The sequence below is a fragment of the Platichthys flesus genome, chromosome 12, assembly GCF_949316205.1.
Source record: "Platichthys flesus chromosome 12, fPlaFle2.1, whole genome shotgun sequence".
Taxonomy (NCBI): Eukaryota; Metazoa; Chordata; class Actinopteri; order Pleuronectiformes; family Pleuronectidae; genus Platichthys; species Platichthys flesus.
In genome coordinates this window covers 9,702,798-9,730,529 of record NC_084956.1, presented here as the reverse complement: position 1 = coordinate 9,730,529, position 27,732 = coordinate 9,702,798, and the positions used below count along the sequence as shown (strand labels likewise).

The following is a 27,732-nucleotide window of genomic DNA, read 5'->3' as shown; positions in this document are numbered from 1 at the left end:
ACCCCCTCCCTCCCCCTCAGCAGCAGCATCCTAGAAGGTGATCAGTTGGTACTTTCAGCCTCAGCATCAGCATCCTCCTCCTCCTCCATCCTCCCAGAAGAAAACCCGACAGCCGGTGTTTGTGTGAGGTGTGTGTGGTTGTTGTTGGGTTTGTTTTAATTATCCGAGACCATGGTGGACATTACGGACGTCGTGTGCCTTCTCGTCCCGCTGGCGCTGCTCGCCGGGTCCAGCGTCCAGACGGACGTGAGGAGCGTGAAGGAGGCGGACAAGACGGGGAATTTCATGGAGGACGACCAGTGGCTGTCCACCATTTCACAGTACAGCCGCAAGCTCAAGCACTGGAACCGCTTCAGAGACGTAAGTCCACCGCTGCCGCTGATGATGATGATGATGGTGGTGGTGATGATGATAGAGAGATGCGCGGTATAATGCGGTACAAGATGCGCTGGGGATGCGGGGACACGCACATGCACGATCATTTAGTAAAACATAGTTACACCACACAACACAAGTTGGTGCTGCTGCTGTTGAAACATTCGCACACACACTGGAGAAATACAAGCACACTTTGCATAAAAAAATAATATATAGAAATAAGAAAATGAAAAAACAAAAAGTGTATGGAATATTTTTTTTTGGGGGGGGGGGGGTGGCCGGGAGATTCAAAAGATCTTTACTATCACTACAGGTATAACGAAATGTCATGTGGACCAAGTCTAATGATAAAGCGAGAAAATCTGTTTTTATTGCAGAGTAGGTTTACACATACACACACTTTGTTGTGGTATGTTTGTTAATGGTAGAAACAGAAAAGTGCAATTGAGTGTTTGGAGTTAAGACAAAGAAAACTGTGAAAATAGGATACAAATCTTGCAAAATATATAAATTTGTAAACTAGGGAAGGCCTAAATACATATTAAGATTATACTAAGATTGTGTTCCTGTTAGCCCTTCAATCTTTTTTGTTTTGTATATGTGTCAACTCCACACGAACATGTTTACCTTGTTTTTTTTCCCCTCTAAGAATTAATCAAAACAGTCTGAATGAAACGTGTAGCTACTATAGTGGCTGACAATTCAAATTTTTTGTCAAAATCAGGTTATGCAAACTATCTTTACCAGAAAAGCTTTACTTCAACACAAAGCAATAACACAATCCACATATAGACTGTTTCTCTTCCCACTTTTAACCCTTTGTTAATAATGAGCAATTCACGTTTTAGTCTCTGCTCTACAGCAGGAGCACCTCTTCCATCATACTGACCCAAATATGGGTTACCTCCGATGTGTTTCCCCAGATGTGTCCCTGGAGATTTCACAAACAAGAGAATTAAGCAATTAGAGCCAAGGCTTGCTGATTGATTGATGCACATATTCACCTACTGAACAGATTAAACCGGGCTGCAGCGATTGATGAAAGCCTGCGGGGCATGTTTGTATGTTTGCATGCACAGTGATGTATTGCCATATCTGCAATTGTAAAGAAGGAGTTTTGCCTCTGGCTCTGTGAAATGATTACTAATGATCCCAATAGGATTTGGACAATAGTGCAGTTGGATTATGTTCCATATGACTCCTGTTAATTGGGTTTTAATTGATCCAGGTTGGTCAGTGCAGCACGTGATAGGTGTCATTATTGGATTTGAAATGTGAGCAGTTGGCTGGAGCGTTTATATGAGAGCGATGCAGGAGGAGAAGCTGATCCTTTCTACATAAAATCATACACCTCTGTAAATACTGAGCCAAGGACGTCCCCGACGAAGAGGGGAATGATTGTGAAAAATTGGTCTCCTGGGAGCGGATTAGTTTGATCGGCTAGAGCAGCATCTTCACTCTCTATTCAGCACATGGTCAAAACACAAACACCTGGAGTATGTAGAGCATCCCCAGATATAAATGGTGTAAGGAAATCTTCTTCTTCTTCTTCTTCTTCTTCTTCTTCTTATTCTTCTTATTCTTTCTCTTCTGTTCAACGTTTAAGAGTTTGCCATCCAATATGAAGATGTCACTTGCTCTATTTGACCCTTTTTTCTCAGTTTCACATCAAAGCTGCCGAACAGCTGCACGCTGTATCTCTTTCATGATCATAATTCCCAGGAGTAATTTTCTTAATGTGTATGTGTGGGGGGGGGAGGGGCGTGTGTGTGTGTGTGTGTGTGTGTGTGTGTTTGTGTGAGCTTACATGTGCATGATTATGTCTATATTGTGCAAGATACTTTGTGTGTGTGTGTGTGTGTGTGTGTGTGTGTGTGTTGACTTGTTTTTATTTCCTTTTTGGGACCTTTTCCAACACTGACCTTATCAGGACCAATAGACCTTATAAGGTCCTATTAAAGCAAAACATCCTTTCTGAGGTCCTAGTGTAGCTTAGTGGTGAGATATTACTTGTGGTTAGGTTGAGGTTAGGGTTAGAAATGAATTGGTCATGGTTAAGGTTAGGTGTAAGGTTTTTGTCAGACTGTCAACAATGAATGGAAGTCACCAAACAGTGCATGTGTCTGTGGGTGTGTACTCATTTGCAAGTGCATTAAAGGGCAGGAGTCATTGTGTCTCTGGTGATGATGACAGCAGAAACATCAGAGAAGTGAACCACTGAACCTCCCGGGGGAATTGCCAGTAGGAACAGCTTTGATTCCAGCTTGCTGCCTTAGCAACAGCAGTCTGTTTGTTATGGTGTTGAAATGGAGTCTGTACCGTTGGGAGTTAGATGACTCTATCCACCTCACCAGTCCCACTTCGGGGGGGTGAATGAGTGGAAACTTCCTCTATTAAGATTTTTTATATCATTAAGACCCTGGACGTCTTCCACTGAAATATCATTTGTGCAGCAGCTAGTACTTTCTTGATGATTCTTAATGAGGGCTGCTGAATATTGAAATTAATGAAAATATAATTGCTGCTGCTTCATGTTGGTCTTTGAGCTACAAAAAAAAAAGTTTCAGTCTCTGGGAATTTGTCGGCTGATGTATAAAGGGCTGCCAATGACACACTTATAGGTATTCAGATTACACAAATTGATGTTGACGTGCACAGTCCTCAGAGAGCTGAATGTTGAATTTTAATTCAACACTGGAAAGCAATAATCAAAGCTGCGAAACATGAAAGACAAGCTCTCTCAATCTCAAACACACAAAGTCACACACGCACAAGCCCTCAAACACACACACACACAAGCACACACAATGCATATATGAACACACACTGTAAATATTTCATATTTATTCTCTTACGAAATGTAAAAAGCAGATTCAGGACAAGAGCCTCTCTCACTCCCAACAAAAATGGCTCCCACACTTCAATCTATTTCACAGGGAGACTATTAGATTTAACAGTTGCAGTCAACAAATAACAGAATGGGATACCTTCAATCCTTTAATCTGACAGGTGCACTCAACATTTCATTCCACTAATGCCGCAGATGCAGGGAATATAAATAAATAATTGTGCCTGACGAGGCAAAGGCAGTCATGGAAACTGAACACAGAGTTGCTTTAGCTAAAATTGGAAAGTTCTTTACTGTTAATGAACCTTCAACATAGAGGTCTAAATAGAAATCAAGCTCTAATATATGGTTTAATATGGAGACACGCAAGTAGCTAGATATATTTAAATCTATGGGATCATGAAAATAAATCTTGTGAGCTCATTTTTATTTTAAGTGTAATTTTTTAGAACAGACGCTAAAAGACATTTTGCTGAGCTCAGAGAAATTCACAGACTCATCATAGGGAAAGTTATATGTCAGCGGGGATTACCTCATCACTAAAGTCTATCTTTATTTCAGTATAAAATTATCCTAAATGGCCAGGATTTTATGCATAACAGATCCGATCTGCTGTGACTAATAAAAGCAAATCAACGGTAAATCCATTTTTTTTGTGAAAACCACTCGGCTGGTGAAATCATGGAGCCGAGTGGTTTAGTGTTTCATTCCAGTTGATTTAAGCCAAACTAATATATGAGCCCAAAAGAGAAGAGGATTAGGGGCACGTTTATGTAAGTTCTCCCAGGAGTGGGGGTATTTAATGTCAGTATCCATCACAGGAAGAGGTCGGAGTTTAAGATTTAAGTTTTTTGGTTCATTATTTCTCTTTGCTCTTTCCGTGCCTGGCAAATCTAAACACATATGTGTGTGCTCTCATGCAGCTCTGGACCACCCAGTACCAATCCTGCCTGCACCCGTTATCCAGCCACTTAATTTTTAATGAGCAGAAAACACTTGGTGCCAGCACAAAGAAAAAACATCACATCCCTCGTCGATGCCAGCGGATTAAATATGTAGACTGATGACGGCACTTGCTGCAGGTTCTGGCAGATGTTATCATGATGTGATCTGTTTCTCCTGCACCACCCTGTTGGTGTTTTATAGAACATTTGATCGTCCGGTCAACTGGTTCGTCCTTTACCTGATTATTTCCTTCTCTTAAACTGGCTTAACTCCAGCAGAATTTCAACACTTTGGGATTCTCACTGCACCTTTTAATCCTTTCACCACTATAGGAAACATAATTGTGGATAATGGCATCTGCAAAACCGGAGCCAAATACTCCATTAAAGACTATCCAGTCAGTAAATTTGTCATCGGCAGTCTCTCAAAGTCTGGCTTTCGTATATAGAAACCTTTGACTGTCTCGGTGCTCTCTGATACTAGAATAGACTGCTATTGATGCATTAATGCCATGAACGTTGATAACAGCTAATCAGAAACCCATAAGTCTGTCCCATCATGCTTTGTTCTGACGTAAGTAGTTACTTATCGGCCCACAAATGCCCAGAACTCTGTTGGAGATTTGGATGGAGTTGTTCTCGATTACCGCGGACACTTCTCAGAGCGTCAATCTGGTCGCTCATGATTTGAACGCATTACCGATGTGCCGTAGGGTGTCTTGGCCGGTTACCAGAGGCTTAGGTGGGCTGTAATTGAGTAGAAGGAGAAAAAAAGAATGAAAGAAACTTTCTTTCATCGTGCCTCGCTCTCACAACTACAGCTGCTTCCCACTGCAGTACAACAGCCACCCACTGAAGGGCACAGGTGCTGCGGGAGAGAGACAGGGAGACGATCTGATAAGGGTAGCAATGAAAAGTGATAAATATCAATTTTAGAAGCAGATGCAATTGTGTAGAAAACTAGATAAAGTATTTTCACCCGGAATAATAGCTGCAGAAGACGACTGGACTCTTTGAGGCATTCTTTGGACAACACTCCTCTTTGCAGATGCCAGAAACCCCTGCAAGCATTTCACACGCCTGGCTACATAGAGTGACCTGCTTCTGTGTTGGCTACACCTGGGAGTCTGTTTGCCAAATAGGTTGCTCGCTGCAAAAGCAACTTACATTCAGGAATCTGCCTGTTATTAGATCTTTGTGGGATACATCCAATGTCCTGCAATGGTTACGAAACAGTAAATAGCCCATACAATAGCAGCAGTAAAAGCTCCTAAATACTTTTTCTTTCAACAGTTACGCAATGTGACGTTTGCTTACATGAATCCAGATGTAAAACAGGTCATATTTATAATAATAACTGTCCTTACACCTCTTAAATTATTATAAAACTGTGTATGGCCTTTGAAATTATATAAGAGAGGCTCAATTAATCAAACCCCTTTTTCCCCCTTTTAAAACTAACAATAATTCTAAGTGGCACCAAAGTGTTATTACCTTTGGGTTTAAGCCAGAGTGAGTCACCGCCTGGGTGAGATCATCTCCTGTGGGCACAGCCGCTAATTCAAGAGGATGAATGTCAGAAAATATTGAAGTTGTTGAATATAAATCCAGGTGTTTTAGCCCATATGAGAACCTGAGAGTGATGAATGACAGTGAATGACTGTAGCTAAATAAAATACGACAAACAGATATAAAACCCCAGACCCCACACTGTATGGACATAAAAAACTAGAATTTATGATCTATACTGCAGCCAGCCACCAGGTGGCGATCAAGACGCTTTGGTCATGTTGTCATGTTTAGATACAGCCAATGGGCAAAAAAACAATAAACTGTGACCATTGTGAATGATGTGATAGAAAAAATGTAGGAAAATAGTAAAAACATTTAGTGTCCGAAGGAGTTCGTAGCTTAAAAATAATACTAAAATCTGAGCTCTTGTGAATCTATTTTCAAGAAGTCTTCAACGCATTAGATATGAGTAGTGAAATGATTGGTCTTATGCAACAGAAATAACAGCCGGTTGGCCTCTTCCACGAGACGAGACAGGTATCCCTCCACTGCTGCTGATCTGGTTGTGACTCTCTTATTCGATAACATTGTTCCTCGTCTCGACTCACTGGCTGATTCTTCTCCATCTTGTGGCCACTACCAAGGAAACGTCATTGATTTTCCGTTGTTGTTACAAGCCGTCTTTTTCCGATTGAGTTTGGTGTTTTCCCTGAATTCTAGAGGTTCTCGCTGTTTGAACCAGATTCTCCAGTGGGGTACAGGCGGTTTTCTCGTCTCCTCCGGTGCCCCCGAGAGGCACCAGGGCTTATCTTATTTATAGATAGTGAGTACAGGGCTGTCATTGATGCACCAAGACTTTTTGGACCAAGTGTGAATTTATATTTATGGCTGTATCTGCGTGTGTGGGTGGGTAAGTGTGTGTGTGTGTGTGTGTGTGTGTACAGATCTATAACGTTGAAATAAAAAGGATTCAACACTGTGTCAACATTACTGCCAGATTTGATGAAAGCAGTTGTTTTTTTTGGTTCTGTATTTCTGTATTTAGTGAAGAGGAGAAAGCAATTCACTGTTTACATACTTGAGTGTAATTTTCTTCGACTTGGGCTTTGTATTTGATCTTTTTCCCATCCTCTCTTGTCCCAGTATTGCTGACATCAATCATCTCTTCTTGAGTGTGAAGAAAAGCGTCAGACCCTCTCTTAAAAAAGGCAGGGGATTATTATATATAAAGCATTATATCTATAGTAGTCATGGCGTGAGCGTCGCACAATTCAGTGCAGACGTAAATTATTACGCCTTCGTTGTGAAAGAGATTTGTCATGAATGAAGCGCACTGCAGAATATGGGTTTATTCATCTGTCAAAATGCATACAAAATATTCAGCGATTCCATATGAAAAAGTAAAAAGCTATATGTAGCATTCATAATGTTTCAGTCTAATGTATAAAATATACATTTCTAAGCTTTCTGATAATTATATTCATTTGCTTCTGTTCCCTGTGTTTGAACTGAGGGATTATTAGCCTAAGCACCATGCGGTAATAATGAAGCCAAGCTTTCATATGCAAGTCCTTCAAATCTCAATGCACATAATGACATAAAAAAAGAGCATATAGAGATGACATGAAATAATTATGACTATCATAACGATAATTATCGTATAAATCCTAACAGTCAGATCACAGGTATTCGTTTACCTTCACTCAAGTGTCCAGTGCCCAGTTTCCAGTTTGACATTTTTGTTTTCTACATGTTTGGCATTTCCTTTTCCATCCTGAGAAGTGGATTATTTTTGTTTAACATGCCTGCTCACTCTTGGTGAATTCTGTCTGAAAACATTTCCCCACTGCTCTCTTTCCCCCTGTCATCCATTGATCTTCTCCCCAGAAGTACTAACCCCCACCTCACCTTTATTCACCCGTCCCTCTCTCTTACATAAGCTCGGCACTTGACTCCGTGCTGTAAGGGAAGCAGACCAGACTTTCAGCATTTGATGCTCTGCCTCTTCTTCTGCCTTTACAGTCCTTAAGCATCTGCTCAGATTCCAGTGTGCGCATGCAGGAATACAGGAAACAAGAGGCTTGCTTCTGCTGCCCTGAAGCTGTGAAGATAAGAGGAGAACATACAGGATGAGAATGTGGTGGAGAGGGGTTTTATTTCATCTCAGACGTGTCTCATGTGATCTGTAAACCAAAGCTGAACGGATGCGAGCAGCAACCTAGTCTTTATATGAGTCTCTAGGTGGGAGGAAATTATTTGATGCTGCATGTAGCACCGCAGCTGAATAAATCCTCCAGGCAGTGTAATTTTCTCTCTGTGTTTCATCAGATTTTTGGGTTATTTTTTCTGCTACATTCGTACCCAGCACACTTTTTTCAGTAGTGTGCTTCAGCAGGATTATCATTAATGTAAACTGAGAACATCAGTGCATGAATGCTGAAGGCATTCCTTTTAAAACTATTTTAAAGTTAAATTAGGATTCCTGCCATGATGTGGGTTATCTTCCCCTGTGTATACTAGGTACCCGTGAATGTATCACACAACTGCAGTATATCAAGTTGTCATGGACTCTATATATAGATGGATAACACTTTTTCACTTCCTCCCATTTATTTTCTCCTCAGCTGTTCATATATATTTAGATATACATACATTATTTCCTATTTTGATATTCTATTTTATACTATTTCTCTCATTTTATTGTATAGTGTGTAATTACTTGAGCATTGTTAGAAGAGAGCCTGAGACTCAAGCATTTCACTGCCAGCGACTGCTTAATGTTATTGTTGTGCATTTGACAAATAAAAATCTTGAATCTTGAATCTTGAATGCCCATCCACTAGCATGGTTTTAAATGCTAAGCTTTACTTTTGGTCAGTCATATTTAAATACAGTATATGATGGGAAGTGTGTTGAGAGAGCAGTATAACCAGCAGTCGACCGAAGTTTACGTTGCACATGGACACCTTCATCTCTCAGTGGCTCTTAACTTGAAAGGGCTTCTTGCGTTTCCTTAAGACCTCTCGGTGTGGGCAGAATGAAAGAGGGGACTTCAGCTGCAGGCGTGTTGGGCATGAAACCCTTCAGAGAAAGTCTGGAGGGAGAGATTACAGTAAGCTGGACCTTCGGTGTAGAGTGCAGCTCAGACTCATTTGTGCAAAGCAGGTGACTTTCTCACCAAACCCCTAACGTGTCAGCATCAGTCATTTCCGCGAGGACAAAAAACAACATATGTTTACACTCCACTCTTGATTAATTGGGGAACAACAGAAATGCAAACTCCTCTACTGAACCTTTTTTTGCAGGTTTAAAAACCTGTGTAACCGTAGCAGTGAAAGGAAACTGTTATGCTATTTTCATTGAATGAAACTGATGTTTAAGATGGAGAGGCGGTGGTCTAGTGGCAGAAACTTGGACTATGGGCAGAGAAGGTCTCTGGTTCGTCTCTGGTTCGAATCCACGGAGAGACAACAAAAGACAAACCTGGATTGATCTGTCCAAAAATCCAAGAGGATTCTCCTAAGCCTGTCTAGTGCCCCTGAGATGTCCCCCAACATCTGCTCCCCGAGTGATGTACATGGTCGCTCACTGCTCTGTGTGTCCTGCACCAGATGGGTCAAAAGCAGAGATTACATTTTCCTACCTGCATGAGTGTGCCTTTGCATGTCTGTGCATGTGTTTAGGACTAATAAATGCATAAAAAAAATAAAAATAATAAATATGTTATTCTGAGGGACATGGACCAACTATGTATAATGTTTGTTTTTACACGATTTGAATGTCAAACTTTTTTACCCACTCAATTGGTTTTGTTCAATGACCTGTTTGGTTTCTCATCAAGGAGCAAGCAAACAGAAATTACATCTTTTTAAAATCAAAGCTAGGAACTGGCTTACATTTACAGACCGGGATCTCCCTTGATGCTTGTGTTTACTTTGCAGCAGCTCTGAAGCTTCACTCATGTAAAGGTTTCTGGCCAGAAAAACACAGTTTTACATAAAAATCTTAGACTGGGGTTCTGTGTGGGCTGAAATTGGCTCCTGCTGTGAATTGTATGACCCGTGGTGCTTTTTGATGCAAGACGCAGCTTGTACATCGCAGCCCTGTGCTGTTCTGCATGGGTGGATGAATTCACAAAAGGCAGATATTAACACTAATTGTGAGGATAAGGTCAAGTAGGAACCTTCATTTGGCAGATATGCCTGCACGGATCTCCACATGAGTGATATTACTGTGTCCTTTGTTACTGATGAGGCATCGACGCCCTCCCGCTGTCAGCACAAAACAAACCCCTCAGGATAACCACCATAGAACCCTAAGTGCAGCTGACAGCTGACATTTACACAGGAACACCCGTCAGTCACACACACATGACATGTCAGATAGACACGCAGAGACCCTTACATTAATTTCAACTGTTTTCCTGTTTAGACGTCTTTATCCCCCCCAAATAACAGAATCTTAGTCATACTTTTCATACTTTATGCCAGGTGGCTTTATGTTTAGACTTGTCCGTCCCTCTGTCCCATGCTTGTGAACATAATATCTCATATACTTCTTTAAAGAATTTCCTTCAATTTGGTTCAGATGTTTACTTGGACTTAAGGAATGAAGGGTTTGGTTTTGGCATTTGCGAAGAAGCTAAATTGTGGTGGAAGGTCAAGGTCTTACAAAATCTGTTTTTAGCCTCTTGAACATGAACAACTCAAGTTTCTTCAAATGTTGACCCATTGTATCCTGGATTCAAAGCTTATTTGATAAGATGCCAGTGATAAAAGGGCAAAGTTCAAAATGATCTCATCTGAGTATGGAAAAAAATTATGCAGACTGAAACTGCACTATGTAATATAACTGCAGGGCAGTAATGCTAGTTTAGAGATGTATTAGCCACTTTGCTGCTCCTCTGGAGTTGAGTCCAGTTTTCCAGTGAAGAGACTTATCAGGTGCAGAGATATGAGAGGTACTGTGATCTGCCAATCAGCTACAGTGGAGCCCGGCAGCGAGGCAAACAGTCTGCCTTGTTTGAAGTGGAGGGTAAGCTGCTCCGCTCTGTTTAACAAGAGGAGCTCTGATTTGATGTTATCAGGTAAATCACAGGGCTCCTGGGTACAGCAGAGTGTTTCCAGCTCTCATCCAGTTTCCTTTAATCACGTGTCTGTAAAAACCAGCAGCCCTTTCATCACAACTTTGCTCTCCTTTTCTTTTTTTCCCCCAGAGTGATGCAACTCCTCTGCGGTGTTCTCAACTTGTCGCTGCACTCTGCTTTTCATGCTCAATTTCCTTGTACACTCAGGAGAATTTATTTCCCCCGAATACATTTTCTGCAACCGTTCCTTTATGAATTCATTGATTTGCCGTCTTGTCAGCGCAGCAGGACACTCTCATCGGTTTTGGCAGAAACACAAACACAGAAAGGCTGCTAAATAATGCAGGAGCTGAAGCATCAATAAAGGAGACATGGGAGGTGTTGGATTAATGGCCAGGTCATAAACTCTTTGAGGTCTTATACCCTGCTAATGCTTGACTCCATTAGGCCCAACAAGGTTAAACTGCATGACTGACAATCATTCATGAAGCTCAGCTGGAGTGTTGAGTTAAAAAGTTCCAGTTTACTGGAAGCGATCTTTATATCATTGAGAAGGGGAAGTGACCTTAACACCTTGGCGAGCAGAGAGGACGGGAAGCAAACAGCGGTGCAGTTTGGTAGATTTCAGCGTTGTGGTGTTTGGAGTGCTTGCAAGCGCTGAAAATATTTACCTCTGTGAAATAAAACTGTCAGGGTCAAGGAAGAAGGTCTCAGCTTTCATGAGGGCTGCTTATTTCATGTGTTGTGTCAGGATTCATCGCCTTCCAGGGAGCTGTTTGGCACACGCTTCTTGTACAGTAAATGTTTACGGTGATGAGTAAGTCATCGCTAAGGAGGAGCGGAGGGGAGGGGGGGTTGGCCGATTGTAAATTTCTTGAAATGACTCATGTTCAGACACAGCAAATATGCTCAAAAGGCTTTGCATCTGCACTGTAGCCTATGGGATCCATTATTTATTGAAAGAAGCACAGGCGGATTTGTGTTTGACTGAATGCACTCACTCCATCTTGAGATTTCAGTCTCAGCATTAACAAATTCCTTTAGAAAGGTCCCTACTGCCAGTCTGTGATGATTTTGATTTAATATTAAAACTTTTTCATATTTACTTAATCAGCTTCTTAATGATGGAATACGATAAGAATATATAGATTTCTGTCAAGGCTTCATCTTTTTTTCTGTCTGATTTTTTTATTCTTTATTTCCATACATCAATCAACGGATCCGTTGAAGGTTAATGCTGAATTGCTTTTAAATTCCCTTGCAATAGTTTCGTATTATCTGGCAAGAGTTTCTCATTGCCATAATGAATCCAAGAGCATCCTGCAGATCACCACCCTGCGTTCATTTTAGTTTATTTTCACCAAAGATATAACCATGCCTTATTGTGCAGCAGTTGGATATAAGTACTTTATGCCCATTCAAATAAAAAAATCCAATAAGTTGACCCATACTGTGGGGCTGCGGTTGGAGAAGATGAGCAACACATGGCTTAGAAGGACTAGAAGAGGGCGACTATCGTGAGGATGTGCAAAAGTATTTCGAGATAAGCAAAATGTATTGTGAGGTAACATAAAAGTAATCCTCAAAAATGTGTTTGCCATATTTAAATAAAATGTGATGACGTTTGAAGTGTTTTTCTTTATTGCCAAGCTGCTGGTTAATAACCTTCCCCTTCATTTAAGTTTATTCGTCTTTCTTGTGGCTTTCTAGTGTCATTGATTGCAGCTTAATCAATGACTGTATCTAAATATACATGTCTCTTCCTCACTAATATTGGCTCTTCTCTCTCCTTCTTGCTGTCATTCCACCAGGAGGTAGAGGTCAGTTGTCCCCTTTTTATTCTCCCACAGTTCTCCCGCTGCCTTTGTATGATGATGTCGTCTTCATTCATGACACATTCCCTTGTCTTTTTATGTCATTATCTCTCATTCACCATCCATCCTCCTCCCCTGCCTCTTTTTTTTTTTTTTTATACATCATCTCCTTCAAGTTGCCTATTTTAATTAGAGCGATTCATGTTCTAATCAAGTAAAGGAAAAAAGAAAAGACTTAAAAGGCAGCTCGCCCCCCAAAGCCATATGTCTCACACATAGATTTGTTGGGCTCATTTCCACACGGATCAGCCACACTAGATACTCGCCTGTCTCCGGTGTGTTTGACTCACTCAACTAATTATCATCCTGCAAGACTAATGTACACATTATAGTCAGTGTGCAAGGATAATGTAAACGACATCACTTCTCCTCTGTGCAGATGACAGTGTTAATGGTTTTTGCTATCAGCGACACTGTGTGCTCAGGCCTGCAGTGTGAATTATCCTGCACTCGCTAATAAAAGACTGTTTTCTTTGTGTTTCTGTAGGATGATGACGTCCGTACTTGGGATGAAAATCAGGGCTCAAATGACAGTAAGTCTCACACAATCTCATGTCTTTTTACCTATATTTGTCCGTTAATGTAACATGCCCCCCAGAAAATTTCGAGAAAATATCTTGACCTCATTGCATATCCGAAAGAAGCTTTAGCATAAAGTTTTCCTCCTCAATTATTCTTTTATTTGTCCCGAGAGTAAAAAATACACAACCCATAATGCAATACTCCCTGAAGGTTCAGTAAGCATAAGACAAGGCATGAACGTCAGATGTTATGCCATGTCACCAATTATGAAATGGAAGATTTATTTACTTTTAGCGGTCATGACATTTCCGTATGAAAGAGTGACTTCAGATTCAAAAGATTTAAATGTTTCCTCACATGCTCAGATTCCAGGCACGAACATAATTCATAAAGTCTTAATATTAAAAAAGCGTATTAAACTCCATGGCATTCATGCATTCAGGAAGTGAAGGTCGCATGATTTAGTGAAAGTGAGTCAGTCGCCTGTCCTGAGGGATGGAGGCAGATTCTGTGGCCTGTGTTCGAATTGCGATGCCTCCCAGATGAGATGGTCAGGGTTAGGGTTAGTTCATTATATTAGACGCCACTGAACCATGTTTGTTCTCTGGTCCTGCACTCTCTGTCCGATTCTGTTTGGGTTCATCTGCAAAAAGGTTGCAAGATGTTAGCGCTCTGTTTTTGTCCGCCTGAGTGGGTCCGATGTGTCTCCCCCAGGAGATACTAAACACTGGCTCAACAACCTATCGCCACTTCCTTCTGCTTCCTCCCTTTCCTCCTTGTCTTCCGCTCTGAAGCAGGAGCCACGTGGAGAGGCTGAACATCCGAGGTCCGCTCTGGTCTTAATTGAGCTGCCACAAGATGAAGTCATGACACTTGATTTGCAGCTTAAATGAACTGAGCTGAATGGCAGGGTCCATTAGAGCAATTTCCAAGAGCTTAACAAAGCACTACTTATGGTTTCCAATGAAAGGACAGGGTGATAGAAGTAAAAGCACAGGATGAGGATGAGGCATTGATTTAATATGAAGCAAATTACATCAACGTTATTCCTTTCGACGTTACGGCAGTTTGGTGATGAGGAAATTGTGGACTGGAAGGCGAAGGCAAGTTAATTAGTGTAAGATTATGATGGGTTGAACATGAAGACAGTTATTAACTGTCTGTTTTCTAGTCATCTTTAAAGAGGAATCGTTTTGCTTCATGTCTAAAAACTGTTGTTGTTTTTAGACATGAACTCTGGGCAGGAGATGGTCAGACACGTCCACAATAATAAGTTAATGTCGGTAATGTTTAGATAAGGAGTGGAGTCAGGTGTCTGCCCTTATCGCTAAAAGCTCTTGAATCCCATTTTGTTTCCAAGTTGACATCTTCATCTACGTCTTTTTTATCATCCTGAAATATTTGTATTCTTTTGTTGTTTTTTTTCACTTTAGCGTCTATCACATGTTATGAAAGTCAGGTTCAAAGAGTTCTGGAAAATGTCAAGAGCAACACACTTGGGCATTTGCGCTCTCACATACAGCGCCAACAACATGGCTACTGGACATCTTATTTTCAATGTCATTGCATTTGTAGAAAACATAAACAAAGCTGTGTAATCTTTGCATGTGTTAAAACATCTCTATTATATTTCTAGGGTTTCAATAACAGATTAAGCTAGGAAATAGGATATAGATTTACTGAAATGCAAATATCAACTTAGAAATTCCTGCAATGATATAAAGACAAAGAGTATTCACCAGGTATTGACTGTATTTACATTGAGATCAGCCACCACAAGCCTCTAGAGCAGCTCAAGTGCCAGCTTTAGTTTCAATGGGAAGATGGAGCTTGATTCTTCTCAAAGACATTCCCTCATTCATCATTTTGATGACGTTGGTGCAGAGTGTCGTCTAAAGCAGGGAGAATCTATTTAGTTGACATTGACGTATCATTAAAATAACCTCTCAGGTTACCTCATTATTGGCCTGTTCTACATCTCATGAGTTACATTCAATTCCAATGTCTCTGTCCATGTCTTAAGTAGGAACCCTTTGAGGTGAATGAGGTAATAATAAATGTGTCGCGATGAGGTGGTAGATGCATTCGCCTCTTCATGAACTTCCAACACTCACCTTTCCTGTAAGTGACCAGCAAGTGACACAGCCTTGGTCATGCCACTGTTAATATAAAAAAGCATTGGCACTCTGATTTGAACATAAGACTGGCTTTCTCAGATTTGCTAGTTCATCAGTAGAGCAGAAATAATACACCATTTTTCCTCTGAGTCGACCGAACTGACATCGACCACCGTCACAAGTGGCATCTCTATAATGTAGAGTTCAGCCGTGTGTGCTAAGCTTTTATGAAACTGTACCAAAGTTTGAAATACTTCTCTCATGTTAGCGGATGAATAGCTCTTCACTACTTTTATTTCACACACCACAAGGCCCTTCATTCATCTATTTCCCTTTTTCTGATCTTGACTATAGTGTGCTACCTCACTCCCATCGATCGGCCATCTCTTTTGAGTGGTTGAACTAAAACGAGGGAGTGAAAAAGAGGAGATTTGTCCCTGTGAGACGTTCCTAAATCATTGTGATATCTTTACACCCGACTTTGGCTGAGCCCGCAGGCCTCATCTCTCAGCCGGGCAGCTCCAGCCGCTTCGGCACCATGCGGAGTAAGACAGAGCGTTTGAACTGTCAACACTCCTGACATGCAAACCGTCAACGCCAATAATAGACCGAGGTAGAAATTTGTATTCAGACACTGCAGTGGCTGACTCCACTTCAGCTGGCACTGCGCTCAGTGAGAGAGAGAGGTCAGGGTAATTTGCTGTGGATTTCTACAGTCAATTCATCCATCCAGCAACTGATTAAGTCACCTTGCCCTTAAGACACCAAACACTGCAGGAGAACAGTTGTAATTTGGATTTGTAAGAACAAACAAGTAAATGCACACTTGCACACACCCAGCATCACTCACGTGTTTGTGCACTCCATTCACAGGACTCTTTTTATACATACACATTTAAGACTATCTTGGCTTCCTAGAAGCTTATCTCAGACAGAGAGGCCAGGTGAATGGTGATTCTACGCTTTCCGACAAATCAATGGTTTCAGATCAATGGCAGACGCTAAAGAGATAGGAAAACATGCTGAGTCCACACTCAACAAGGTCTAGAGTTTAATGCCTCTTGAGGCCTTTGATAGATATTGGGGCTTGGGCTGACCACACATTCACCCAAAGTAAATTGCCATCAAACACCTTGTTGAAATCTGCAGCAATAGATGGACGATGGAGCAGATCTTTCATTTTGCCTTGGAAAAATCCTGCCCTCTGTAAGACCCTCTCCACTAACACGTTGTTAATCCACTGTAATACACAAAGCAGACTCTCCCCCAGAGGAGTCCTTACAGGGCTCTTGTACAAGTTGCACACATCTTGTGTCAGGACGACTGCAACTCTCAATCTCCAAAAACAACCGCTACGATCCTCCAGGGAGCACTGCTGCCCTTCTCACCTTCACACTCCAAAAACTTTCCCAGTGTCACACCTTCCTCTGCTCTCTTCTCTAGCCACCTGGGGCTGCTTCTATCAAACTCAAAACCCAGCATTCAAGACTGCAAACGTCTCAGTGTGCTGGATTAACACATATTAAACAATAATCACTAGACCCTGATTTGTTTTCTTTTTAGTTTGGCTTGTGTGTATGCTTAACATGAAGCTCTAGCTACTGTCTGATTAGTTTAGCTTAGCATAGAGACTGGAATGAACAGCTAGCCTTACTATATTTAGAAAACCAAATAGATCAAAGGGGTGTGTATAGTTTGAAAGTAGCAGCTCTAAAGGTTTGTCAGAACTTTTTTAGGAGCTTTAGCTCTTCTCTGGTTTAACAGCAGGTAGCTTTAGCTTTATTTGGGTTTTACAGCGTGCAGCTTAAGCACTGTTTTGGTTTTATAATGCACAGCTTGACTGTTTGTCTTGCCACTTTTACGAACCTTGTTGACATGTTCAGTATGCTTTTTTCTTGGTGGCCATTTTGTTAATCACTGTGGGGATTCAAGCCTGGACTAACAATTGCAGACAAACAAAGAATTTCTTGTCCTTGCTGTTTCCTAGAAGACAAGATGGCACTGACGATATTAGAGCCTGAGTGGGTAAAAATAAGATAAGAGGGTGAATGATGAGGATGTGGCCCCAATCTGCAGAGATAAACCTCATGCAAATCTAGACTGGATCAAACCGAGGCACAGGCAGCCTAATTAGGAGAGGTTCGCTGCTGCGGGCTTTGGTTTAGCACCAAAGGAGAGCGTTTCGAAAAAGTAAAAATGGAAGTAGGTGGGTGAATCAGGGGTTGAGCACAGACAGAGGATGCGTTGAAGGAAATAATGAACATGCGGGCGAACGAAGAATGAGAACACACAGTGCAGATGTCTGATACAATGGGAAGACAAAGGAATGTCATAAGAAGGAAGAAAAGTAGAATGATGGACCTGATTGCATGACGGGGGTTTCAGAACCTGGAGTGGGAGAGAGAGAGTTCTCAGAAACACCAGATTGAACCGCAAGAGCGCCTGTTGCTATGGGAACGTCATCATCGCAGGCAGCGCTTTAATCTGTGGAAGCCTGTTAAATTAACATGAGGCTCAGGCAGCCACCTTATGTTTCTGTGTTCACAACACAACGTCGCGCCAGCATTGTAGCCGCTCACCACCAACGGGCTTTATTTATACGTTTTGCTATTAGAAAGGCAGGATTATTTACTCTGTGCTTTCTGCTTCAGCTGGACAATAATACAACATCAATAACTATCGCAGTATAATTTACATCAGTAGCAAAATACCTTACCATGGTTCATTTTACTGTATATATTGATATATTGTCCGAGCATTGTGCAAGGACAATGAAGAAGTATCTCTCATTTGTAAAATGTCTTTAAACTTTAATCAAATATTGTGAAATTAATCGCAATATAAACTGACGTGAACATTTTTATCGTTGTATAATTTTGGTCCGTATAGTCCAGTGCTACACTTTGTTCTAGGTTGTTCGAGGCTACATATTCTTGCCTTCCCACCTACTGTGCTGCCTATTACTACCTTGATTTCCTCATCCAGTGTCCAAAGAAATGTATTGGCTGCTGCGCCCCCTGATTCAGTGGATGGTGTGAATTGGACTGGGGGTGAAACGGCAAATCTGCAAAGACAAGAAAGGCAGTGACAAAAGAGGGAGAGTGAGAGAAAGCGCTGGTAAGGCAGGGACAGACAGAAATAGAGAAAAGCTGTGAGATGTGTGTGATATTGTTCATGGAGATGCTCCACACTATCAGTGCCAAGCAGAAGACTGGGCGACCCGAGAATAAGGCTCCGATGTTGACAGTCAAAATGGATGAGGAGTCTGCATGTGGGCATTACTGCCTCCGAGCCTCACTGTTTCTCCGCAGCAGCAGAGCAGTCAGTCAGTCAGTTATACAACCAGCTCAGCCATGACAGGGGGTGTGTGTTGTTTGGGATTTGCTTCTCAAATCAGATATCTGTCTGTTCGCCTCAATAATCCTGGGATGTCGGCAGCATTAACGTATTCAGCCACTGGAGAGGACAAGAGAGGCGATCCTAAGCCTCCTTGCTAAATTATAACAGTGCCATAAAAACAGGATACAGTAGAGCAGGGGGATGAACGAATGCTTGATGCGCGAGCACATCTACCACAGAGACGGGACTTTGCAACAGTAATCTGTGAATGAGCCATATTCAGGTGCGCTGTGCCGATGGATAGTGTAAGTGATAAAAAGCTGTGGGAGTTGAAGAGAATAGAGTGTGACATTGAGGTCGGGCTCCAGGAGGCCTGCTAGGAACAGACAGGTGTGACATATGAGTGTGTTTGGGTTGCTGACACACGGTCCGGCATTAGCTGCCAGCAGCAGCGAGTGTGATGGATGACGTGGAGTGAGGTAGCCACGCAGGCCAACATCGCACGATATGTTTGTCACTGCAGGTCACCTTAAGGGTAATCATATTTAAATAAGTAAACATACTAGCGAGGTGCGACAAAGGCTGTTTCTCTCTTTGTTCTGGCACAAATTATCTTTTTAATTGGAGACTTTAAACAAAAACTCAAAACAAGTACTAATACTCTCCATCCTGATAGGTCTCTTGACTATTGTATTTTTTAAAAAGGTATTTTCTATAAAGCACAAGATGCTTACGCTGGATAAATATTGGTAAGTGCACCTCCGACAGTTCTGAACCATTCTGACATTACACTGACTCTCAGGTTATTCTGAGATAATGGAGGGGAGAGATTCAGGTTTCGAGCGAACAGAAGCGTGACTTGCAGAGAAAGATAGAGAAAATGGTAAAAGCAAAGTACTCAATAACAAACGTGCCCTGTTTTTTCCCGCCCCCAGATGTAGACACCACCAAGGACCCCTGTCAAAAGGTTAAGTGCAGCCGGCACAAGGTGTGTATTGCCCAAGGCTACCAAAGAGCTGTGTGCGTCAACCGCAAGAAGCTCGAGCACAGGTGAGTGTGTGTGTGTGCAGCCCCTGGGCAGGTACAGATGAAATCCTATAACAAACACATTCAAAAAATCTTCATGCGGTAACAGTAACATGAGGTCGACACAGCAAGCTCACAGTCTGGGATGTTTCTCCCCATCAGCGACTGTGCTAATAATAACGTTGGATCATGCATCAGAACAATAGGACTGCCTGTTGTTTAATGATAAGCTAATACGTTCAGACAATGTGTACGAGGGCTGTTTGCTTCATGTTCAGCGCGATGCTGCTGAATTAGCACAGCTGGACTCAGTGTTTGTGTCCTCTGCCCTACTGCAGGCTGAAGCAGCCTGCCCTCAGGTCTCCTGATGGAAACTGTCATCCCTGTCCCATCTCCTCCTCTGGGCCTGTGTGCGGATCAGACGGACACAACTACGCCTCAAAGGTAAACTAAGACAAAGACGCAGGACTGGAAATCAATTCAAAATGATCAGCTCATCTCCTTTCAGGGGTTTCATTTCCCAATGATGCATTTTACAAACTGTATGATCATTTAGGAGTCAATAGTTTGTACCTGCTACTATGTTTAATCATTCCAAGAAGGGTTATTATTCCTTAACCATTCATATCACAGTGAATGGTAAATGGAATAGAAGAGAAATCTGTCGGCAAAATCCAATACAATTGGACAACCTGCAGCTGCCAGAGAGACCATAAAGTAAAATCCACACAAGAACATTACTTTTAGATGACGGGTACTTTCGCTATCTTCGCCTCAACTCAAAGATGGTTTCTGTCAATTAAGGAATTATCACTCTGACATAAGTTCAAATGTCCATTCTTCTGGGGAGTTGGTCATGATTGACTGATTTGTTGTGCATCGGCGGGACCATGATACCGCAGCTCCACATCTGCCATCTATCTTTATATACAGTCTATGGTTGATATCAACATAAATATCCTATCCTATATTCTAAATATTGTATTATTGATGTAAGTTGTTTCACCAAGTCTTACAAGTCTTATGTCTCATAAAATGATAAGTTACTGTCACACATAAAATCTTTCATATGTTAAACTGAGAGACATTAGATGAAGCCTCCCACCCTTGAAATAGCACATTCATGACAAACCGAATTTTAAAAACAAAAGAAAGTAATATCCTTAGCCCATCTGCCAGATATTTTTTGATTTATTTAACCCCGCTGTTGTCTTGATATCAAAGTTGCTCTGATCAATTCTTTTTATTTTAATAATAGATCAAATTACTATGTATCTTTCAGATCTTTTGTTTTTGTTTTGCCTCGCTCTCGTTGCTCTCATCAGTGTTTCCGCTCGGAGCAGGGCAGCTGCTTTCAACTAAAGACTCTCTGATTAACCCACTGTCCTCTACCTGCTCTGCACCACTCACAAACAAAGCCCCAGCAACCAGCTGGTGGAGCATTTAGGAGCAAAACAAACAGAGATTTCCCTCAGGAGTTGATGGAGAGCAGCACAGAGCTAAGGAAGGAGAGAGAAGAACTGACCTACATTTACCAAGTTGTACCAGGAACCGCAAATGAAAAAACAATCAGTGCAGGTTCAAGATTAAAACATGCCTTTTAAAAAGGTAAAACCTTTTCTGTAGCTTTATTTGTTTAAATAAGGGTTGAGATAATCGCTGGGTGTGCACAGAAGCTGAGAATCATTGGCTGTGGATTTGTGCTTCCCTCTTTTTTCCAGTTAATTATCAATGTGTGAATTCAGATTCAGATGCACTGTCTGCTTTAAAATATAGGTGTTGATAAAGAATTATAGATTATAGCATAATGTACACCTCTGCATTGTGGTGTCATTAACGGTATAGACCTCGCACATTCAGAGCTGAGCAGCGTGAAGAGAATCTCGGGGGGAGAAAAGCCAAGACAAAGAGTTGTAATCTACAGCCTCAGCAGGACCGATCGGGGGGGTGAGGTGACGGAGACACAATCCCAGGCGTTTATTGATTTATGCTCTGTCGTTTGGATCGCTATTCTTGACCTTGCGTGCAGAAGTCAGAAAGTGCATTCAGGTGCAATTCTCAGATTTGAATTAGGGCGTACAGTCGGCCACCTCATGAATATTTGATGTGTGTTGCGGCAATAACTCATTTTACTTCACCTTTTGTGTCCCCTTGTTGATGTCGCTTGTGTGCGTGTGCATGTGTGTGTGTGTGCTAATGCATATGTGTGTGTGGGTTTGTATTGCAGTGTAAGCTGGAGCAGCAGGCATGTCTTACAGGGAAGGAGCTCGCCCTGAAGTGTTTGGGTCTGTGTCCTTGTCCAACCGCTGCCCCCACGCCCAATGAAAGTAAACGTGGTAAGATCAAACACATAACAACCATTACAAGAAAAAACTCTGTTGAATATATTTGCATTTACATTTTCTCTCAAGGATCTTGATGAAAACAATCTCTCGACTGATTTCTATAAGTTTGTGGAATGTAGTGAAGCTTGATTGAATTTAAAGGGATTGTTGGGCCTTGGCAGAGGTACACATGCGTGCCATACTTTATCTCCGTCTCTCATGAACACTGAACAATCATTACAACCACTTAAATGGATGCAAGAAGCATCATATCCTTCCCGTCTCTGCGGCGTCCACAGAGAGCTGCACCGGTCAGGACCTGGCTGATCTCGGGGAGCGTCTCAGGGACTGGTTCCAGCTCCTGCAGAGCAACGCCAAGCAGAACAACAGCAGCAAGCCCGGGGCCAGAGCCACCGCAGTCATCACCACATCAGGTAAGAGCTAAAGAATCCTGACCCCATTAAGACGAAGTAACAGTATCTGCAGATACACAATAAAAATAGTCCGAACAAGTCTTAGGTCTCATGCCTCGGTGAAAACAATAGTTGTTGCTGCCACACTACATCTGTTAAAGCAAGAATAAATTGCAACATTACAGTTCTGCTACAGTGCAGCTTCCACTTCTGTGCTTTTCTTTTGCTCTCACTGCAAGGATCCTGCAACCCACTACTGGATAACACATGTTCAAATATAATTAGAGGAGAAGCTAACATTGCATCACATACTTGAGCACACTGTGCTTGAGGGAAACAGGAACTAAGCCTCAGGATTTAGTCACACAAGTTAGTGCCGGACGAGCACCAAGTCTAAAATAAACTGTAAATTCTGAAGTGGAACATTCTTAAATTTGGATCTTAAATTTCACTTCTAATGCTGCTTTCATGAAATACATAGTTTTTAATTGAAACCTGTGATATGATTGTAGTTTCACCCATAAGTTTTGGCAGAAACTCCAGAGGAGAATTACTGTTCATTAAAAAACAGTCATATCATTTAGTTTAATGCTTAAAAAAACATGTTCAAGTTTGCAGGATGTCTTTTAGAAAACAAATGGCTTTCAGATTGGAAGTAGGGAATATTCATGAGCACGGTTTCATTCGCCATTTGTGCAGCTGGACCCCTGATGACAAAAATGTTTTGTTTTGTATGCGTGTTTGCAGTGCTGGACAGGAGCCTGGGCGCCAGCTGTAAGGACTCCATAGGCTGGATGTTTTCCAAGCTGGACACCAACAAAGACTTGTACCTCGACCAGGCCGAGCTGGGGGCCATCAACCTGGACAAGTACGAGGTCTGCATCCGCCCCTTCTTCAACTCCTGCGACTCCTACAGGGACGGCAAGGTGTCCACCGCTGAGTGGTGCCTCTGCTTCTGGAGGGAGAGTGAGTATCCTGGGGGAGGACGTGCATATACACACACCATCATGTGCTTGTGTGCTGACATACTCCCTGTGGCAAATGCATTTAAACTTAAAGGATGTCAACTGCCCCTCAGGTGTATCTACCTCTGTCCTGCACTAGTCTGTCACTATTTGTCTTCCTGGTCACCCCCCTGCTCCCCTACGGGATGAAACGGTCACTGCCAGGCTCTAAAAGCATTCCTGCTGCTTGTTGACAGCCTGGTTCTCCCACAGCTCCTGTAGATTGCCCCTGTAAGCCAACCAGCCGAGCAGAATCTAGGTCTGGGTCCCCAGGTGCTACAGTTTTTCTGTTTGTGAGGGAAATACATGAGAATTGATTTTGAAAGCACAAGAGGTCATCACATTACTCACAGGGGAATTTATAGTTTTGATTGTATGCGTCAGATCTTCCTTTTTTTCACGTGTAAAACACAATTTCTCTGTTCTTTTCAGAGCCGGCCTGTCTGTCTGAACTGGAGAGGATCCAAGTGCTCGACGGCGGCAAGAGAAAGTTTGGTAGGTAACTGACTTCTCATGGAAGCGTTTCAACTCATCTGTGTCGGCCTTTCTTGGTTGACGGGTTCCGTGGAGCAGATGACAAGCAGGAGGCGGGGATTAGGCCCTGATCAGACTTGTGGATTAGACTTTGAGGCTGACAGACGGCAAAGGAAAGCAACCATCAGTGTGTCTTACATGTGTGTGTAAGCGTGTGAAAATGTGCTTGTGTGTGTATTTGGAGTTGTGTGTTTGTACGCCTGTCCGAGCTGCAGATTTTGGCTGGCTCACTGGGCTCTGAGTCAGGGCTCTCCAAGGACACAGAGACCAGGGAGCATGTCCGCCAGCGCGACGCTCAGATGTTCCCTGGAAAGCCTGGACGGACAGTTCTGTTTTGCCCGGTCTCATTTGTGTTTGCACTATTGTGAGAATAAATTGACTGCAACAAATCCACCCATCTCTTAAGAGTATGAAGGTTAAGATTGGCCTCAGTGCAGTTTCCCTGGCCTTCCACACTGTTATGTGCAAACACATTCTGGGATTCATATTCATGCAACTGATCAGAAATCAAAAACTTTTCCATCTGGCGTCCTCCCTGATTCCGTGATGATTAGCTAGGCACCCCCACAGCGCCTCCACATCACCCCAATACGCTGCACTGTGCTGACTTAATACTTCTTCACCCCTGTCTTGCTGCGTGAACATATTTGTATTCATAGAATATGGAATTGTCTGCCGCATGCATTACAGTCTCCAACGGGCAGGCTGCCAATGGGTGATGAGGCATGATGCAAGATGTGTTTATCTGCTTTTGCCTTCACTGGGGTTTGGAACGATTACAGTATGTAAGGTCAGGGACACTTTACCATACCTGACTCATATTTATTAATGCATGTGTGTGTGCACGTCCAAATGCCAGGTCGATTCATCCCTAGCTGCGACGAAGACGGCTACTACAGGAAGCAGCAGTGTGACAGGGGAGAGTGCTGGTGTGTTGACCAGAACGGAGGAGAAGTCGCCGGATCTAGGATTCGTGGGAAGCCAGACTGCGGTAAATCCAATAGCTCCCAGCTGTCAGTATACAATATTATAATTGAACCTGAAAGCTGGATGTAGCAAGAAAAAAAAAAACATGCTCGGCTGTGGATCATCCCGCTCCTGCACATGCATTTTGCACAAGGCTGCCTTTATGTTGAAGGACTGAGGCCCACTGCAACATAACTCAGTGCAGAGACCAGGGCCACAGTCATGTGTCCGGAGTCATTTGCATTCTGAGGCGCTGCTTGTCGCTGTGAGAAAAGTCTTTCAAGATAAATGAGGACGGCTTGGACTGAACCTTCGCCTGATAGAAATGGGTCCCCTGGCATGGTTTAGAATGAGCTATTAAAATCCAGACAAAGTCAAACATATGCCCCCTTTTTGCTCCTGCAGTCAGTGTTTTTAAATTGATTTTAGCATTTTTAATTGGTAGAGAGAGGGGCTGCATCCGAGTTCTCAGGAAGACATGCTGACCACAGTGGATAATTCAATCTCCCTGTGCACCCCCCCCCCCCCCCCCTGTTCCCTGCATGTTGTCATTCATCTTTCCACAGATAAGGAAATGGAGTATTCAGGTGACTTTGGCAGCGGCGTCGGATGGGAGGATGAGGAGGAGAAAGGAGCGGAGGAGACTGCAGAGGAGGCTGAAGAGGAAGAGGGGGAGGTGGGAGAGGTGGATGATGGGGGATATATCTGGTAAAGGGCCAACCAGGCGTCTTGATTGTTCCAAACACACAGACACACACACTCGCACGGAGATCCTGCAAAGAGATGGACATGGTGAAGGTCTCGCACTCAGAACAACACTGCTTATGAGGGTGCCGTGGGTCGGGAGAGGGAATATGCATATGTTATAGGAGGTTATGGGTGTATTTAATGTTGCAGGGTGTTCTTTAACTGGGCAGGGGAAGGGGGAAATATTGCTATTTAGAAATGTTGGGGTCTGGAGTCAAGATTTTTGTCCCTCATACTTGTGAATCTTTGTTTTCTTCTGTTGTTTGTCCTTTAAACTATCTTTGAGCAGTTTAGCTGATGCATAACAGAGACTCTAAGCAGCTGCAGGTGCTTGTCATGTGTTAGCATAAAAAAATTGATAAATATCAGGTGCATTTCAGTATTCTAAAGAGGCCTCTTGTCTTTTTACACCACCAGTTTTTGGTTTTGGGCAGAAAAAGCAGTGAAAAAGAGAGAGGCCACATAAGAAAACAGAAAGCACCTTTTTAACTTTACTGTTTACACGTCATAAGCTTTGGCTCATATGTGACAGTAGTGCTCTGTCTCATCCATGACTTATTAAGGAGAAGTTTCTCACGCATCACTCTTTAGCTTGTATATAATGTGTGTATCAGAAGACGGATTGTCACCTATTAGTCCCGTTATCAACGCCTTGAAAGACGAGCAGAGCGTACTGCTCCGTTGACAAGTGTACATCCTATCATAATGTGGAACAATTATTGTGTTTAATAAAAAAAGTCAAATTCAATAAACTGGTGTTTGTGGTCCAGCAGGCCACCATACTTCTGCATCTGTGCTCTTTTTCTTATTTACTGCCAGATTTTAGCACTATAATGAAAGTTTAGACCATACAATTTCATTGAATATGTACAGTGATGTATTATTTTGTGTAAAATACACTAGTGTAAAAGATTTTTCAATAGTTATTGGATTATAAGCATCAGAAGTTTGTATTGTATTTCTGACTGTGATATTGATAGTTCCCACAAGACTAATTGTGTTTGATGTAAATGCTACGACAGCGTGCTACCAAGCTAATGTTTAACATATTTCCACCATCTTAGTTTTAAGCCCATAGACAGTTTTTAAAGATGGACGCCCTCAAAAGCAAAGCCAAAGCACCTTGATCGCCCCCTGCTGGCTGCAGTATAAATAATAAAACCTGATCCTCAATGCTATGTAATTTAGGTTCTCTTATCAAACTGATATTTTCCAGTAGATTTGGTCTTAATCAGTTATTCTTAGCCAATGAAATGGGGTGAATTTTCATGATTGATAGCTGCGACTGACTGGTGGTCGGCACGGGTATCATCATGAGAGGAAGTGGAGATGCTCATCTACCTTTATAAACAGTCTATGGTTTAGCCTATTACCATGTTAATATTTCCTATTAACACAAAGCTACTCAGCTCAGACTGACATCCTGCACCAGTATTTCTTGTTTCACATGTATGCACCAGCGCTGATGCAGTATGTTGGATGAACTGTAATTACCACATCTTCCATCATCACTACCCCTTAGTTTCCACATGCACTTACTCAGGTTGATGTACGACATGAACGATGGCAGTTTTGTCTACAGAGAGAAAATGCTTTTTTCTAATGATTCTTAAATATACTGTACTTAATTTTGACATATAATAGGCAACTAATGTTGATTCAAACTTATTCACATCATCACTATTTAAGGACTAAGGACAGAGGATTGTTAAACCCTATGAGGCAAATTGTGATTCGAGAATATGGGATATAAAAAATTTGATTAATTGTTAATTTCTAGTTGTCAGTGTAAAAAAAACCTTTAAAATAACCTACACGGCAAATTTGCATTTTTCTGAACTGAATATGTTATAATGCATGTGTTAGCATCTCCTCCTTTAAAGACTTGTTTTAATTCTCATGAGGTCCCATTTCAAAGCCATTAATCTCCTCTCAGTGCCTCTCTCTCTCTCAGAGGAGCAGACCTTATTGTTGGCGCTCTCCTCTTGCCTCACCTCTCTCTGCAGTGGCGAGTATCTTGTGCTATGGGAAACCAGCAGAAACGAGATACAGGCTCAGGTCTGCATATCAGCAATTTCAAAAGCACAATGCCTATAGA

At 42.1% G+C, this 27,732-nt stretch overlaps 1 protein-coding gene across 1 annotated transcript; it reads left to right on the top strand.

Annotated features, from left to right (window-relative positions):
* Nucleotides 1-33: 33 nt before the first annotated feature.
* spock2 (SPARC (osteonectin), cwcv and kazal like domains proteoglycan 2) lies at nucleotides 34-26,416 on the top strand. The gene is made up of 10 exons (XM_062401755.1): nucleotides 34-360; nucleotides 13,130-13,175; nucleotides 19,556-19,670; nucleotides 19,985-20,090; nucleotides 21,874-21,982; nucleotides 22,270-22,404; nucleotides 23,131-23,349; nucleotides 23,820-23,882; nucleotides 24,781-24,912; nucleotides 25,454-26,416. Exons 1-10 carry the CDS (start codon nucleotides 172-174, stop codon nucleotides 25,597-25,599), a joined length of 1,260 nt encoding a protein of 419 aa, XP_062257739.1. The 5' UTR covers nucleotides 34-171; the 3' UTR covers nucleotides 25,600-26,416.
* Nucleotides 26,417-27,732: the final 1,316 nt, after the last annotated feature.